The sequence below is a fragment of the Vicia villosa genome, linkage group LG1, assembly GCF_029867415.1.
Source record: "Vicia villosa cultivar HV-30 ecotype Madison, WI linkage group LG1, Vvil1.0, whole genome shotgun sequence".
Taxonomy (NCBI): Eukaryota; Viridiplantae; Streptophyta; class Magnoliopsida; order Fabales; family Fabaceae; genus Vicia; species Vicia villosa.
Genome location: NC_081180.1, coordinates 137,972,368 through 137,990,304, shown reverse-complemented (window position 1 = coordinate 137,990,304; position 17,937 = coordinate 137,972,368). Strand labels below are relative to the sequence as shown.

At 33.5% G+C, this 17,937-nt stretch overlaps 2 protein-coding genes and 1 long non-coding RNA gene across 3 annotated transcripts; all 3 read left to right on the top strand.

The window, feature by feature from the left end:
- Positions 1 to 286: 286 nt before the first annotated feature.
- Positions 287 to 2,345, top strand: LOC131617900 (uncharacterized). The gene is made up of 3 exons (XR_009288700.1): positions 287 to 670; positions 1,443 to 1,578; positions 1,991 to 2,345. It is a non-coding gene; the product is annotated as an uncharacterized LOC131617900 (long non-coding RNA).
- Positions 2,346 to 4,848: 2,503 nt separating this feature from the next.
- LOC131617888 (uncharacterized) lies at positions 4,849 to 6,516 on the top strand. The gene is made up of 3 exons (XM_058889161.1): positions 4,849 to 5,694; positions 5,960 to 6,103; positions 6,286 to 6,516. Exons 1-3 carry the CDS (start codon positions 4,849 to 4,851, stop codon positions 6,514 to 6,516), a joined length of 1,221 nt encoding a protein of 406 aa, XP_058745144.1.
- A 6,510-nt stretch (positions 6,517 to 13,026) lies between these two features.
- On the top strand, positions 13,027 to 15,333 carry LOC131617876 (cell division control protein 2 homolog D-like). The gene is made up of 8 exons (XM_058889150.1): positions 13,027 to 13,184; positions 13,337 to 13,572; positions 13,664 to 13,805; positions 13,903 to 13,964; positions 14,052 to 14,163; positions 14,428 to 14,521; positions 14,633 to 14,841; positions 14,935 to 15,333. Exons 2-8 carry the CDS (start codon positions 13,337 to 13,339, stop codon positions 15,025 to 15,027), a joined length of 948 nt encoding a protein of 315 aa, XP_058745133.1. The 5' UTR covers positions 13,027 to 13,184; the 3' UTR covers positions 15,028 to 15,333.
- The last annotated feature ends 2,604 nt before the right edge of the window (positions 15,334 to 17,937 follow it).

The following is a 17,937-nucleotide window of genomic DNA, read 5'->3' as shown; positions in this document are numbered from 1 at the left end:
GGGGGTGCATGGGCCTAAAGGAGGTGCAGAGTGAAGCAAGTACGCTAGGGCCCAGGGCATTTGTTTGACCCAATCAGATTTTTTGTATCTTTTTTTCAGTTATTGAATTAAAGTAAAAAAAAAAGAATTAAAAAGAAAATTGATCAAACGGTGCGTTTTAGGGCTAAACGCGTGTGACCTTTGAGATTTCATCTTTCAAGCTCAATTTTCCAATCTAGTTCTTCTCTCTACTTGCTTGCCTCACCGGAGCAATTTCCAGCGGACCTCTCCGCCGTCGCTGCACCATACCAACCTGAAGACTACTCGAAACGAGAGCCACCAAACACGAAACTTGACAAGAATTACTCCCTGAATCTAAACCCTTCATCAATTTCCCCTATGAGCAAGCCTAACGCATGGATCAGAGGCCACCAGTGAAAAAAAAACCTAACCATCCCCAAACCCAAAATCGAACCTAAATTCCTTCAATTATTGCAACACGAAGCTCAAACAACACCTCAATCAAAGAAGATTAAAGAGGTTTCAGGCTTACCGACCGGAGCAGTTCCGGCGACTCTTCAACGGCGATGACGGTAACAGAAAACTAGTAGCTCGACGCGAAATAAACGCGGAGTCTTGAAGAGGAACCTCAGCTTGAAGCAAATACGAAGATGGTGACGACGAACCTTAGGTAACTTGTTCCTGATTCTGCTTCGTCCTACAATTCCTTCTATCCTCTTCTTCTTCTCTTTTCTTTTTGCAATTTTCGTTCTGTTGCCTTGTGTTGTTGTTATGATGCGAAATTGAGAGTAGAGTGTTGAGGATGATGATGATCTGAGGTGGTGAGGTTGCAGTGAGGTGAGGATTGAAGGCCAAGCTCAACTGTTCAGAGCTTCCATTGATGAAGCACTGACAGCTATAGGTTCATGAGCTTTAGTGAGGTGAGGTGAGAGATTGAGAGGAATGCAGAGTGAACTGAGGGAGAAGGTGAAGATGAATGGAGTAGAAGAAAAATGGTGTGAGATTGTGATGAATGGTGAAAATGGCGTGGAAGAATTTGAATTGTGGAGGGAGATTGATTTATATAGAGTTCATGAGAGGATGTGAGCCATTGGATTAAGGAATTCGGTTATGAGATGGAGGGTGGGATTTGAATCAGTTGGAGCTGTTTGGAGAGTTAGTTATTCTGTTTTGGTGGTTGTTGGTTGAAGTTAGTTATGGTTATTTAAGGGGGGAGTTGGAAGAAGTTAGTTAACATTCTGTTAGGGGTGGTTATAGGTGGTTAGAGAGGTAAAAAAATCTGTTAGAAGTTAGTTGAGACAGTTATGGAAGTTAGTAAAATTCTGTTGTTTCTGTTTAGAGCTTGAAGTTAGTTGAATTGATGTAAGATGCGATGCGGTTTCAATATGGATAACTGAGCTATTTTTCTGATGCATTGCCTTGGTTTTCTTGATGTGTGGCAGGTTTTATTCTGGTATGCACGATGACTTAGGGCTGTACGAGTCGCATTGGTGCAGGCTCGTCGAATTTCCTTTTGCGTTTGTAGCTGGACTAGGCTCATGTATGGACCGGTTTGTGGACTGGTTAGCTGGTAAGCAGGTATGCAGAGCTAAATTTAGTAGGCAATTGGTTAGTAATAGGTTTGAAAAGTTGCTGTTAGAAATCTATTTTCTACTACTGTTAGTAATTTTGGAATAGCATGACAGTTGGTTTAGCAAAGTGCTTCGGTGATAGATGAAGTTAGATGTTAGGGAGTGTTGAATTTGATCTTGAATGTGAATTGGATTGTATGTCTTCAACTTGAATGTATCTTATGGTGAATCAAAGTTGAAATTGAATGGTATGGCTTGCGGTTTCTTTGTATGCAGGTGTTATAATATGTTTCTTATGTTGAATGAATATGAACAAAGGTTAAATAATGAATGGCTGCTGTTATTTGTTGGTCCTTGCTAATATAGCCTTGTATTAATCTTTGGATGAACCTGACTTGTTCCATTTTCCAATCATGCAGGTTGGTGGTATTGAATGATGTTTCAAACAAAAGACATGTGGTAATGGGTAAAGTGAATTTGGGAGTGGCAATGAATGAAGTTAAATAACTCACTTTTGGGGTGACATGAACGTGAAATGGTTGAAGTATGTACAGACCATGAGTTCCTATGGCAGTACGAAGCATTTGCTATTTGACATTTTGATATTTGCAGCATAGTTGGAGAGAACATGGGATTATTAGAACAAGGCAAATGAAATCAATTTGAATCAAGTTGTGTGACTATTTGAATATGCTCTTAGAATAGGTGGTTCAAGGTTTATATTTGTATAGGTTTCTTGTAGAATCTTGGACTTTATTTAAACTTTGTAATGGTTTGGACTTTTTTGGCTTTTGTAGTGAATAATGACCTTTTGACTTTGTTGGAATGTATGAATGTTTAAATATATGGACCTTGAACCCTTTGAATGTGTAGATTTTGAATGAGTGAATGATGAACTTGTACGATACGAACCATCTTTGACATGAACCTTGAACCGTGTTCAGGTGAAATCTCGATCAGAACTCGTACAAATACTCCTTAAGTTCCACCCTTGCGTGCATCTCAATTTTTTTCCATAATTCGAAACACAATTGACCCCATATGCCATTACTTGAATCCAAAGTTTAATTTAACTTGTATTTTGAAACAAAACACCTGATAAGCACACCTTTTAACTTTGATGTGATTACCCTTTTTTCAATTGTTGGATACAACCTCAGATGAAAGACCCTGATCCTACCTTGATGAATTCGGATGAAGAATAGCCCTCGTAGCTTGATGAGAAGGAAATCCATAGTGACCATCTGTCAAAACCATAATTTCACATTCGATACTTAAAGAATAGCCAGATGAATCAAGCTTGAGTGAAGTAGAAGCCTTAATTTCCAAGACCCTTGATCCCATGCCAAATTTATTGATTAATGATGCATGATGTGTTAGATGACCTAATGGATGGATGCAAATGAATGCAATGCTTAAGCCAGTTAAAAATTAAAAGGGTAGGACAAATTTGGGGTATGACAGAACCAAAATAGCCTTGTTGTAATATGGACTAAGAAATTACTTCTAGAGTCCGACTCCATACGAGCTTCGAGCAACCAAGCCCTGAAAAGGGTATTTTATTCTTTTCAATGCAAACATTAAAAAATAAACCCCATAAAATTTATCGTAACTACAATAAAAAATTATTCTATTTTAAATATAATACATTGTTAAGTACAACATTATTTTTTTATAGTATTATAATATGTTTTCAAATACAATACATCTTTAAATTATTTAATTTAATACTAAAAAATTAAACTTAAGAAAAACTAATAGAATATGGGAAAATAATGAGATAAAAATCAAAACAATTAATAACAAAATCCGATTCTGCAACCAGATCTACAATAGTTTGACACGATATACTTCCATGTGTATCTAGAAACAACCACCGAATTTTATTAAACAACAAAAGACCATTGACGACAATGAAGAAACTAATTATCGATCTGGTCACAACAAACGTCAATTGATAACAGATTTGACCAACTCGAAAAAAACCAACTGCTGCAAAAAGATCATACCATAAGAACAGAGGAACCATCTGAATAGAGGAGATCACCAACATTTTCGGGCACCTTGCCATAGAATCGCTTGAAATGGTTGACAAAGAGACCACCGACACAATGTCGACATCTCTCTAAGACTGGAAATTTGAAGTTAAGGAAGAGGAGAAGGGTGACTGGTTATAGAGAAGTCAGAGAAAAAAGAAATTTAGAGAAAGAAAAAATGCATGAGGAGCCGGAAGCACATATCTCATATAGACTTTTAATCTTTGTTTATGATGGGGGTATCCTTTATATTCTCATTAATATTATATTTGTTTTATTATAATAAATAATTAAATGAATAAAAATCAATATCGCTAATTTATTTTTCTATTTATGAAGAATTCATAGGCCTTTTTTTAAAAATAAATAAATTATTTTGTTATCATAAAAGATAAAATATAAATATAATTTATATAAACTATACAATAATATAAATTAGCTTAAATCTAATGTATAATGCTAATTGATAAACCTTGGCGTCACAAATTTTTAAGAGATGGACAATGTTACATGCGTTAAGAGGCTTAAAATTTATTTAAACGATTCACATGTATAGGAGTAACACTCTGTATAATTTACGAGTTTTTTTAGTTGAAATTGTTTGACAAAAGTAAAGTAAAACACAACAACAAAAATCTCTAACTAATTAACTATTTTTTGAATAACTTACTATTTAACTATTGGATATACATTTGTTATTTCAAATATTTTGGTTGAGATGTAATCTAAAATTAGAAGAAGAAAAATTTGCTAAACCTATTAATAGTTGGGTAAACTGGTTTTCTTCAAACAACTTGAATTGCCAGAAACCCACTTAATTCTTTACAAGTTTTTTTTTTGTTTTCTTTTGAAACTACATATGTTCAAATAAAAACACCTCAAATACAATAAATTATGATTCACTGTATGTGTTGGATATTAAAAACACATCTATTTTTGGAATATTTTCAAAATTACGACAACCTTATAGATTTTTAGTATAAATATAAGAAACATGCAAGACATTCACATATTCACAAACTTATTTTCACCCCATCTTAAATTTAAAAATTTCTTGGAAATTTGTCAAAGAGCAAATATTCACTATGGGTTTTCATGTGGTACACATTTCTTTCAAATTAACTTTCCTAATTATCAAGGACTTACTCTAATTTTAATATATCAATTTACATAAAATAATAAAACTACAAACATTATTCTTAACTAATTATGTGACAATAATAATTCATGTGCAGGTAAACATGAGAATGATCCCCAAAGCAATTACTTTTTCATTATTAATACTGGTGATTCTATCAGACACAACTTACTCCAAACAACAAATGCCTCGAAAAATTATCCACTCTGCAAAATATGTGTCTGAAAAGTTTGAAGTGGGACCCGGAGAAGTTGTGAATACAAATTTGTTTGATATTGAGTTTCCAAAAGGGCATATTGGAGTCAAAAGCTTTGATGTTGATTTAATTGATGAACAAGGGAATTCTGTACCCTTGTATGAAACATACTTCCATCATTGGTTTGCTGTAAAATATATTATAACTAAGGGGAAGAATATGTTAGATGATCCTAATCATGGGGGTCCCAATTTCAAAAGAAATGATGGAACATGCAACGACGGTATTCTTCCACTTTATTGGGGTTTAGGAAGTGAATCGCGAGGAACAGTTTCAAATCTACCACATCCTTTTGCACTTGAACTGGGTAACCCTGCAAATATTACAGAAGGATGGGAAGAGAAATGGTTATTCAGTATCATGGTTATTGATACACGTGGTACAAAAGATAGGAAAAGCTGCACTGAGTGTAGGTGTGACCAATTTAATCTTCCAGATAATTTTTATAACGTGACACGTGACATCCATGGAAAACCATTGTCCCCTGAGTATAAAGGTGGAGTCTTTTGTTGCCAAAATGGATTTCATTGCAAATTGGAAGAGGGGTTTCAAGCACCAAGGAGAAAGCTTGCATTAAGATACAAAATAACGTGGGTGGACTGGGACCAAGATCATATTCCTGTTAGATTTTATGTACTTGATTCTACCGATCGAGTCAGAACAAATGGGTCTAAAACAACCCATGATTGTCTGGTAAATAAGTTACTTAAATTAGTTTTCTCAATTTCATGATCAGTTAAATTAAGTAATTATAAATATAAAACTCCAAAGACTGAGATTTGATACCTAAGAAGGAGGTTCATGGAAACTCTAGTATCTAACATAACATATGCTAACAATTTACGTTTCCATCTAAAAGTACGATAAAAAAATCTAAAACCTTATAATAACATATATTTTAATCAATTTTCACGTTATAAACAATTGATTGATGAATATATTTTTTAATTTGTTATAGGCAGAGTATACTATTCTAGGAAACAATAATAATAACCCTATTCATGTTCAGAAAGCAAGTATCCCTATAGAAAAAGGTGGTTATCTTATATACAGCACTGCTCATATGCATTCAGGAGTTGTTAATGCATCACTATACAGACAGGTAGGTAGAGTTTATTTTTAATTTGACAAATTTTGTTGAACATGATTATATTTGCTTAATTTAGTTTTTAATTGGTGATAAATGTGCTTGATTTTGTACATCGATAAATTAGTTGTGTAATAATGCATTTTTAATATTTAATCTTTATTAGCTTAACAAATATTTTTGGATTCAATAATTAGGATGGAAGAATATTGTGCACATCAACACCAAGATACGGTACTGGGACGAAAGCAGGAAATGAGAAAGGTTATGTTATTCAAATGTCAGTATGTTATCCTAAAGAAGGTTCACTCAAGATTAAGGATGGTGAAATTGTGACTGTAGAATCTAGGTATAAAAATGAGTTTATCACGGGAGCTATGGGACATATGTACTTCTATTTGGCTGATCGATTACCATACACAACATAGACATCAAACTCTTATGATTTGTATTTGTTTGATGTAGAGTTTCATTCTTATATACATGTTATTTACCATTTTTGGTTGATATAGACAAGAATTACATTCAATATTTTTGTTTACTAGTAAGCAATTTGTATTGATTAGTGTATATTGAATACTTTGACCCTTAACTTTATTTGATCACTTAATTGCTTATGGCACTTATTTGATAAAATATCTAATATATTTAAAAAACATATTCCCACATAATAATTATTGAAATATAAAAATATATTATTTATAAAAAAATTCCATCAATCTCCCACTTGGGCGATATATCTTAATAATTATATCATAAATCTTTAGGCACGCATCTGAATGTAATTTATACTTAGATTTCAACTTTACAATATGGTCTATCTCATACATCAATAACGGGACTACCGCGGCTGTCGTCATTGACGTATAATATGACGGAACCACGACGACCACCTCATCTATTTACTTGATGATATAGATCGATATGGATGAGTGGCTTAAAAATTCCAAGCAATGTGAGCTCTAACTCATGCATATTTCTAATTGGTCCTACTTAAGTCTTTAGTGAGATCAAACTGAAGTTCCTTAGGAGCTTTTCAAAATTACAATATCTGCACATAACAAAAAACTTAACATGGTTATAGAAATAGTACCTCATGAGTTTTTATTCTTGAAGAAAATCAAACATAACATAAAGTTTGTACCAAAATAAAATCAAAGCATAGTACATAGAAAACTAAGGAAAATAGTCCCATTGGTCTAAGGAAATATGAAAATCAATTCCCATGTGACCAACATGCCCGTGAAAAACCTTAAATGACAAACCTTTGATTAGTGGATCAACTAGCATTAAGTTTGTTCCTATATCTTCTATCAAAATTTGCTTCTCCTTAACTTTTTCTCTCAGAAAAAGATACTTGATATCAATAAATTTTGGTTTTGTAGAACTCATATTTTTTTTGAGTGTAGCACAATATCAATATAGTCACAATAATACTTCAAGGGTGTTTCGATTATCCCGGCGATGTGTAGGCCTGTGATAAAGTTTTGCAGCCAAATTGCATGATTTGACACCACAGTGCAAGCCATAAAATCTGATGCCATGATTTTCCTTAATCAAACCAATGACATCCTCATGTTACTGAAGAAATACATCATATTCATCTTAAATTAAACTTTTCCTCTCTCTAGTGGATCTTCTTAATGGAAGCGGTTGAGGTAGTTGAGTTTGAACTAGAAGTGGTGCTCAAGGAAGAAACTTAGTATTGTCTTGTTCTTAAGGGAAGTTGGGAATAACATGATTGTATTTTTTAGGATCTATTTCCCAAAAAATACAGGTACAAAGATTTGATCATTGAGACAAATAGTTTCTTCATCAAAGACAACTCTTCTTCTGCTTCCTTTCCCTCCAAACTTTACATCCTCAAGGAGTGTTGCATTTCCAATTTCATAACTTTTCTTGTGATGGGATTTTAAAACTTGTACCCATAAGAGCATTCGACATATCCATTAAAATAACAGACAATAGTCTTTACATCTAACTATCTAACTTACCTTCATGGGGCCTATACGGCCTCGTTTCATCAAGACATCCCCAATTGTGAAGTTTCTTGACGTTGGGCTTTTCTCGGTCTATAACTCATAAGGGATCTTAAATACTACTTTACTCGGTACTATATTAAGGATATAAATTGTGGTTTTTAATGCCTCTCTACAAAGTGATTGGGGAAGAGAAGAATGACTAATCATATTCCTCCCCATATCCTTAAAAATTTGGCTTTCTCGTTTGGCAACTCCATTCATGTTGGGTTTTCCCGATATTGTGTATTGCAGTACAATTCCACACTCTTTGAGGAAAAGCGCAAAGGATCTTGAACGTTGTACTCCTAATCCAGCATAATGATCATAGTATTCATCACCACGACCAGATTTGACAGCCTTTATTTTATTTCCAAGTTAAAGTTCGACCTTAACTTTAAATGACTTAAACACGTCCAAAGATTGAGATTTCTCATGAATCAAATACCATTGTCCATTCCTAGAAATTTTAGGGAAAGAATCACATATATCAGTATGCATTAGTTCTAAGACATCCTTAGCTCTTTCAGCATGGAAATTCTTCTCGTTTGTCTGCTTACCCTTACTATATTAAAGATATTTATAGACCTAAAATAATGGTGATAGATAACTAGTGTATAGTAAAATGTTTTTCAGTAATCAAAGTAGTATGTCCTTCAAACTCCTTCATTTTTAAAAATATATAACAAATTAAATTTAATTTAATAAACATTTCTAATAGTATATTGCTAATCGATTAGAGATTACAAATCACCACTAATTTTAGAGACACAAATTATTATTTTATATTAAATTAATTAACATTTTTTAATCACCATAAAGAAATAATTTCTTTTAATTAATATGCTTGTTTATCTTATTCGAATTTTAGTCCGCGTAAACAAGTTTTTAACTAAAATATTAAAATCATAATTTAAATTTCATGTTTATTTTTGCATTGCCATGTTTACAACTTAAATTGTATTCAATAAAAAATTATAATTTTTTAAATAATTTTTTCATTAAACTATTGAAACAATACAAATTATTTATGTTTTAAATTGTCTTAAATTTAAAAGTAAATTATATCAAATTGATTACTAACGCAAACCCGTGCGTAAAACTTTTAAAATGGGTTACCCGACCCTAAACGAAGTGGCACTAACGGGTCTTAGGCTTGTTAGGGTTGAACCAAAATAGCCTTGTTGTAATATGGACTAAGAAATTACTTCTAGAGTCCGACTCCATACGAGCTTCGAGCAACCAAGCCCTGAAAGGGGTATTTTATTCTTTTCAATGCAAACACTAAAAAATAAACCCCATAAAATTTATCGTAACTACAATAAAAAATTATTCTATTTTAAATATAATACATAATTAAGTACAACATTATTTTTTTATAGTATTATAATATGTTTTCAAATACAATACATCTTTAAATTATTTAATGTAATACTAAAAAGTTAAACTTAAGAAAAACTAATAGAATATGGGAAAATAATGAGATAAAAATCAAAATAATTAATAACAAAATCCGATTCTGCAACCAGATCTACAATAGTTTGACACGATATACTTCCATGTGTATCTAGAAACAACCACCGAATTTTATTAAACAACAATATTCACATTAATTTATAAATAGTTATTGGAATAAAACTGTTTAATATAATAATTAAATGGATTGATGGATAACATAATTGGTGAAATAAAATCATAATTGTATAGGTAAGAGGTCCTTAATTTAATAAAGATGAAATGTTATGAGATTTGTTTTGAGATGTGCCACGTAGTTTATAGATAACATAAATGGTGAAATAAAATCATAGTTGTATAGGTAAGAGTTCCTAAATTTAATAGAGATGAAATGTTATGAGATGTGTTTTGAAAAATGTCACGTAGAAATATTAATGACGTCGCAAAATTGTTGTATGTGTCAAAAATGGTTGTATGTGGAATATATATTTGGAGTCTGTTTTAATATATATAATAATAGAAGCTTTGTGGTGAAATATTCAAACACTTGAATATTTGCTTAAAATTGTTTACATATTTTATTGAGATATATTTGTAAGCACCTCATCATTTATTAATTTAACTATTATATTTTTCAAAGGGCTAAGTACTTTCCATATTCTTTGAGACGACAAAGAGAACCATGTGAAATCAGTTCTTTGTGTTGAAAAATCTAATATATATATATATATATATATATATATATATATATATATATATATATATATATATATATATATATATATATATATATATATATATATATATATATGTCACTTTGACTAGAACATATGTTAGTAGTATTGTAATCTATTAGACTATAGTGAAAATTTGTTTGTGTGAGGGGATAAGATGTAGCTCTATGTTAAGGGGTGAACCCTGGTAAGTTGTGTGTGTTAATGTTTTTTTCTTTATCTTCTAAAATTTATGATTGACTTGAACTTCATTTAAAACAAACTTGAAAAGTTTTAAATTGATCAACACAATGCAAACCCTTCATTTCTTGTGTTTTTCCCACCTTCATGGGCTATTCAGACTTTTACCATAACACGAGTGAATATACCAAACATTCCTGTGACATAGAGAATCTTGTTTTTGAGTGGTATTGGTCGTATCGTTCCACAACGACTGCTAAATTTATTATCAAACTTGAAAGTTAGTTACGTGATCGACTAACAACTCTCAATTGCGATTCTCTTTGCAATTCAAATGATTATGCTAAGGAAGAAACCATGTCCCCCCAGTTATGAGTTCCATAACTCTTACAATCAGTGTTAAGTAAATAAGTTAAATTTCTTTGTGAGCTACAAAATTAATTAATGCACGTCTAAAATAAAAAGATGAAAGATAAATAGATATATTTGTAAAAATAATGTTGTTTGATTGATTGAGTGTGTTTAATGAAATGTACAAATGAATTATTTTCTTGACTACTGTTGTCAATAGTGCACGATTCTTCCCATTGTTGAAAAAAAATTTCACATACATTTGTCTTGTCCCCCTTTTTTCAAAGTATTTTATATTGGTCAAAAAGTACAGTTGTGTGTGTTCCCCTTACAAGTGCAGCGTGACTCAGAGGTATTAGTAGGTAAATAATATATTTTTCTAGTGAGGGATTGCTCACGGTGACGAGAAGTCATGTACGATGTTTTTTTAAGTTGTTTAAAGGACTAACTCACGTGAGGTGATAGGTCTTGTGGATGGTCGGCGCTACTTGATTGCAGGCGGGCATTTAGATTGATCGTGTGTTATGGTCATAGAATGCACAGTGTTATTTGAGGTAGTAGAAGATGTGTATGACTTAGTGCTTGTCTTTTTCCCTCTATGGGGGTGAGATACATATAGAGGGTCCCTTAGACCTAGGGTTTCCTCAAAAAGGGACAATGTCCACTCAGTTAAAGAATGGATAATATAATTCCTATTTTCAAGAGAATCGTGGGTCACTTAATGTCATTGACCTTCTCTCTGCCTGAAAGAACGTCTTATCCTACGTTCTTCCACATATAGGCCAGAGAAAACCACAGGGCGAGACGATACCTCCTCTGGACGATGTTCATCGTCGTCTCTCGTAGGGCGGTCCTATGGCATCGCCCTAGACAAGGCATTTTGTAAATATAACACTACTTATTTTATGTTTCTTTTGTTCACGTGTGCATCCTTCCCTTGGAAATTATGTTTGTACAAATAGTTGTTTTGACTATTGATGTTATAAATACATAACATAAATAAAATGTCAATTTTCCTAATTTCACTTAGATTTGATTAATTATAACATATCCACGAACTTTAAGATTATGTGAACTTGAAAAAGGTTCAACACTTTCGTATTTATTGGCTTTTAGTTTGACAAATTCTCATTAGACTTAGAGAAATTTAATTGCTTGATGTTTCTGACTAATAACTTGTTTATTTTTTAATATGTATATTATAAAAATTAAATCTTGATCTTTAATGTGATTTTTTTTTGTATAAGCTGGATAATCTCTGCGCGCAATTTCATAGACTAATCTCTCAAGTCGTGTAGGTTCATAATAGACATCAAACTCTCCTTAAAAGATTACACTGATGCGTGTTCAAAAAACTTAAAATTAAACTTTTAGTTAAGTTGGAAAAGATCATGTCATCTTATCCGAATGCTCTTTAATATGATTGTTAAACTCAAAACATTATTTAAAAAAATTGGCATAAAGAGTAGTCAAAAGGCCAAAAATAAATTATGTGCAGTTAAAATTTTGACGTATTCACGTAGTCAATATATTAAAAGCTGCAAGATCATAATCACGTGATCCATAATAAATAAGTTTAATTTTCATTTTATAATTTAAAAGATATTATTTTAAATTACATCCGTCTGATTCTAATTAGACGATCACAAACACGTGATTACGTTAATGGAGTGGCAACTAAGCGTTAAAAAATAACTGACGGTAGCAAATCACGGTAAGTCCTTGAAATTGCAAATAAGTGTTAAAAAAAGTTTTACAACTACTAAACTTTTTTTTCCTACATAAATAAATTCAAAGTTGAGATGGTCAAATCTATTCTATCACTTCTCAATAATTCTAAAATTTAAATTTAACCCTAGAATTTATTTATTTTTTATAAAAAATTGGCATGTGAATTGAATTGTAATGGAGCAAAACTTTATAATGTTGTAACTAACAAAAAGTCTAAAATAGCAAACATGAATTTGGAGCCATTTGTTTTAACTTTAAAAATAGATATTTATTTTATATTTTTAAGAAAACATTTCTTAAAAAGTAATATATTTATAAAGATTAAAATTTGAAATTTTATTTAAAATGATAATTAAATTATGTACGGGTGCTACTAAAATATACCCGGTGTACTTAGCATAAATATAAAAACCAGAGTAACTTTCCAGCCCATAGTACCAAAGAAGCATCGAAAGAGAGCGGAATTTGAAATTCAAAAGGAAAGTGTCCGTTGCGCAACGATTTTATTTCCGTTATTATATATATTTATAAATTCCTGTAAGAAAATCGCTAAATTTTCATTTCTTCAAAATCACAAAAAACACTCACAAACCCTAACCCTCTCGATCGCAGCTTCCGCACTTTCAGGTTTGTGTCTTGATTTCTCTGCTTCGTGATTCTTCAGTTTGTTCTAGTTCTTGTTGAATTAGATTTTTGGATCTAGTTTCGCTGTTAGGAGTGTCGATTATACCGTTGTTCCCGATGTTTTCATTGCTGAATTGTTGTTGAATTTGTTCTAGATGGAGAAATCAGGTGGAATAGGAGTGGTGTTGTCGGCGAAAGAGGCGTTTGAGAAGCTAGAGAAAGTTGGAGAAGGGACTTATGGGAAGGTGTACAGAGCAAGAGAGAAAGCTACTGGGAAGATCGTTGCTCTGAAGAAGACTCGGCTTCATGAGGACGATGAAGGTGTTCCTCCTACCACTCTTCGCGAGGTTTCAATTTTGCGAATGCTCTCTCGCGATCCACATGTTGTTAGGTTAGTACCTTTTTGTTCAATTTACCCTAATTAGTTTCGGTTTCAATTGGATGCGAAATTAGGTTAATTTTGTTAATGAATTCTCTATCAGGTTATTGGATGTGAAACAAGGTCAGAATAAGGAAGGGAAAACTGTGCTCTACTTGGTTTTTGAGTACATGGATACTGATCTTAAGAAATTCATCCGTTCGTTTCGCCAAACTGGGGAAAACATCCCATCCCCAACCGTCAAAGTACTGTTTATTTCAATTATTTTGCAGTATCCGACTTGATTGATTATTGTTGTTTGTTCTTATAAGTAATTGGTACTTTTTGTGGCTTTCATTTCAGAGCTTGATGTACCAACTTTGCAAGGGTGTTGCTTTCTGCCATGGACATGGAATCTTGCACAGGTACACTTTATATATCTCCCAGATAGATAGATCCATAGATTATTTACTAGTGTGTCTATTTATAACTTTGGACCTCTTTTATTAAAGGGACTTGAAACCTCACAATCTCTTGATGGACCGGAAGACAACTATGCTCAAAATTGCTGATCTTGGACTTGCAAGAGCGTTTACTGTGCCACTTAAGAAGTACACTCATGAGGTAAAATAGGGATAGATTGTTTTCGATTTGATTCCAGAACCTGATGAGATAGTTTTTATGTTCTTACTTTAAAATTAATTAACATGTTGGGGGTATCTTGATAATTGACAAGACATTGGCAAATTTCAGTAGGTCTTTATTCTAGAATAGTGTATGATATTTAATATAGTCTGCCCTGAGATTGTGTCACCCCCTTGTTGGTTTTAAATAAAAGGTGTTGTAATCCTGAAATGCTCCTGATTGCATAACTTTTGTCACTTTCAGATACTAACTCTGTGGTACAGAGCTCCTGAAGTCCTTTTGGGGGCTACTCATTACTCAATGGCGGTGGATATATGGTCTGTTGCGTGCATATTCGGTAAGGATTTATGTTATTCAACTAGGATAAGTGTTATTTCTTAGTATTGTTGCACCAGGGTTATCTTGCACCAGGGTTTTATTTAACTTACTTTCATGTGGATTATTATAGTTGAACTTGTCACCAAGCAAGCACTGTTTCCTGGAGATTCTGAGCTGCAACAACTCCTCCATATATTCAGGCTGTTGGGGACTCCTAATGAAGAGATGTGGCCAGGTGTTAGTAAACTAATGAACTGGCATGAGTACCCTCAGTGGAGCCCGCAAAATCTTGCAAAGGCAGTTCCCAATTTGGACGAGGCAGGACTGGACCTACTTGCTGTAAGTAACCCCGTGATTAGTTAACTCTTTCAATTGACTGGCGTCCGTTTTTATATTAATAATGATCGGTTTTCTTCTCTATTTTGTGTTCAGCAAATGCTCAAGTATGAACCTTCCAAGAGGATTTCGGCGAAGAAAGCTATGGAACACCCTTACTTTGATGACCTGAACAAAACCAATCTTTAGGCTATAAATGTTTATTTGCTAAAATAAACATTTGAATGTAGGAATTCTTATCATGCTTCTCTCGAGCGCATATCAAAATCTGTTTTAGGATGATTATTGTTTCATAAGCCCTTGCACATGCTACTGTGCTTACAGTTTAATTTCTACTTTTGTGATGTTTGTTATTCGGTTGAATTTAATTTTCAACTGAATTTTATCTTACTCTAGTATTCACTATTGTGATTGAGATATCCTGTATTTGATAAACTCTTTCTACCAGAAAGTTCTGTTAGTCTTCTAACAAATTAATTAAATAAGTTGAAATGACTTTTAAGAATCCAATATATATCTTAGCAAAATACTTCTGCTTGAGAATTTTGTTTCTGCCTGAGAAATTGGCTAGGTTTGAGATTTTATGACTTGTATGTGTATGGAAGTGAGTTGCTTTTTCATCGTTCCAGTTCCAGTGTAATTTCAATGTGGGTTCATTGAAAGTATCAATGTGATCCAAACACAACTGTGCTTGAAGACACCAATCAGAAACAACTTTTTAACTGCATGATTCAATTCATGCTCTAAAATCATTGGCATAAAACTTGAGGAAGAAAATCGCATATAATCTATAGTTATATTATTATACTAAACGTGAAGGAAAAAAATATTGAAGAGTAATTCAATATTCAGAAGTTGTGATGTGGGCTGATCTTCTGATGGTTACTCAGAAGATGTCGTTGACCAGAAGATGTTATCTTTTGGGTCCCATTAGCTTTGCTGTTTAGTAGTAAGGGTACTTTAGTATTTTGTAGTACTGTACTGTTTGTACCTTAGACTTGTTCACTAAGTTTACTGTTTTAGGGCTTATGTGGCAAGATTTTCTTTTCTTATAAATAGCCTTGTAGTAGCTGTCATTTATGAACAACGCAAGTAGAATATACAACATTTATTCTCTCATCTCTTTTGCGCCGTTATTCTCTTTGTCACCATCTTTATTCATTGTGCACCAACAATTGGTATCTAGAGCTCCGGTTCCAAACACAGGGAAACACGAGTGAACGTGAGTTTGTGTGACTGTGTGATTGATTTTGTTTCTGGGAAACAAAGTTGTGTTGAATCACATTTTTTCTTGATTGTTTGTGGGTTGGGAAACACTGTGTGAGTGTGAGTGAAATCTGTTTTTGTCTGCACAAGTTTAAAGATGAGTGGAAGCAACTTGAATACCAAACTTCCAGTTCTTGATGGTAAAAATTGGAATAGATGGATGATTCAAATGCGTGTATTATTTGGTGCTCAAGATGTTCTAGATCTTGTCACTGGAGGATATATTCCGGTTGCAGCGGATGCAACGGAAGAACAAAGAGAAGCGCAGAGAGAGACGAAGAAGAGAGACCAAAAGGCGTTGTTCTTCATCCATCAGTGTGTGGATGTGAATGTGTTTGAGAAGATTGCTGATTCTATGACGTCAAAGGAGGCGTGGGATATACTGGTCAGGTGTTACGGTGGTGACGTATCAGTAAAGAAGGTGAAGCTTCAATCCCTGAGAAAGCAATATGAAAATCTCAACATGAAGAACAATGAGAAAGTCTCTGAGTATATCTCTAGAGTGATTGTGATCACTAATGAGATGAAGGCTTGTGGAGAAACTCTTTCTGAACAAGTAATCATAGAGAAGATATTGAGGTCACTTACTCCTCAATTTGATTATATTGTTGTATCCATTGAACATTCTAAAGATCTGGAAACCATGAGAATAGAAGAGTTGCAAAGCAGTTTAGAAGCACAAGAGTTGCGTCTGACTGAGAGAACTTCTGAGAGAGAAGTTGAGCAAGCTCTGAAGGCTTCTTTTGTCAAGAAGGACCAGAAGCATAGACGTGGTGATAGATTCCAGAAGGAAGCCTCAACTTCTGATGATAAGAGATATCAGAAGGGAAAGGATAAGAAGAAAGTTCAATGTTACTGTTGCAAACAGTTTGGCCATTTTGCTAGAGACTGTCTGGCAAACAAAGGAAGGAGATCAGAAGAAGCAAATATAGCCAGAGGAGGATCAGATGATGAACCTGTGCTATTGATGGCTTCAGAGTCGGACAAAAGATGTTCGTCAGAATGGTGGTATATGGACACTGGGTGTTCAAATCACTTGACTGGAAACAAACAATGGCTGATAGACTTTGACTCTGAAAGGAGGACAAAGATCAGATGTGCTGATGATAAGTACCTATATGCAGAAGGTATGGGAAATGTCAAAGTCAAAGTGAAGAATGGAAAGACTGTTCTGATCAAGGATGTTTGGTATGTTCCTGGAATCAGAAGCAATCTGATGAGTGTGGGTCAGCTCATTGAGAAAGGTTTCTCAGTTGTTATGAAGAATAACCTCTTGAAGTTGTATGATTCCAATCAGAAGTTGATTATGCAATCTGAACAGGGAAGCAACAGAACATTCAAGGTGAATGTAGAAACAGCTGAAATAGAGTGTCTGAGTGCTGAAGGCTCAGAAGGTGATAGTAAGCTGTGGCACAAGAGGTTGGGGCACTTGAACTATAGAAGCCTGGGGCATCTAAGTTCTAAGAAGCTTGTACATGGCATTTCAAAGATTGTGAAGCCTGAGAAGTCATGTGAGGTATGCATGAAAGGCAAACAACCCAGATTGCCATTTGTATCAGAAGTTGCTCCAAGAGCAAAGCATGCTCTGGGAGTAGTGCACTCTGATGTGTGTGGACCATTTCCGGAACCTTCACTTGGAGGAAATAGGTATTTTGTGTCTTTTGTGGATGAGTTCACAAGAATGACGTGGGTAACTCTCATTAAGTTTAAAAATGAGGTGTTTACAGAATTCCAGAAGTTCAAGGTGAAGGCTGAGAAGCAGAGTGGTCAGAAGATAAAGATTCTCAGAACGGATGGTGGAGGCGAGTATAACTCTACAGAATTCCAGAAGTT

Excerpts from the sequence above, each read along its gene's own strand:
- LOC131617888 (XM_058889161.1), top strand. The coding sequence starts at position 4,849 with ATGAGAATGATCCCCAAAGCAATTACTTTTTCATTATTAATACTGGTG. Across the intron at positions 5,695-5,959 it reads AAACAACCCATGATTGTCTG|GCAGAGTATACTATTCTAGG; the intron begins GTAAATAAGTTA and ends AATTTGTTATAG. Across the intron at positions 6,104-6,285 it reads ATGCATCACTATACAGACAG|GATGGAAGAATATTGTGCAC; the intron begins GTAGGTAGAGTT and ends TTCAATAATTAG.
- LOC131617876 (XM_058889150.1), top strand. The coding sequence starts at position 13,337 with ATGGAGAAATCAGGTGGAATAGGAGTGGTGTTGTCGGCGAAAGAGGCG. Across the intron at positions 13,806-13,902 it reads TCCCATCCCCAACCGTCAAA|AGCTTGATGTACCAACTTTG; the intron begins GTACTGTTTATT and ends CTTTCATTTCAG. Across the intron at positions 14,842-14,934 it reads CAGGACTGGACCTACTTGCT|CAAATGCTCAAGTATGAACC; the intron begins GTAAGTAACCCC and ends TTTTGTGTTCAG.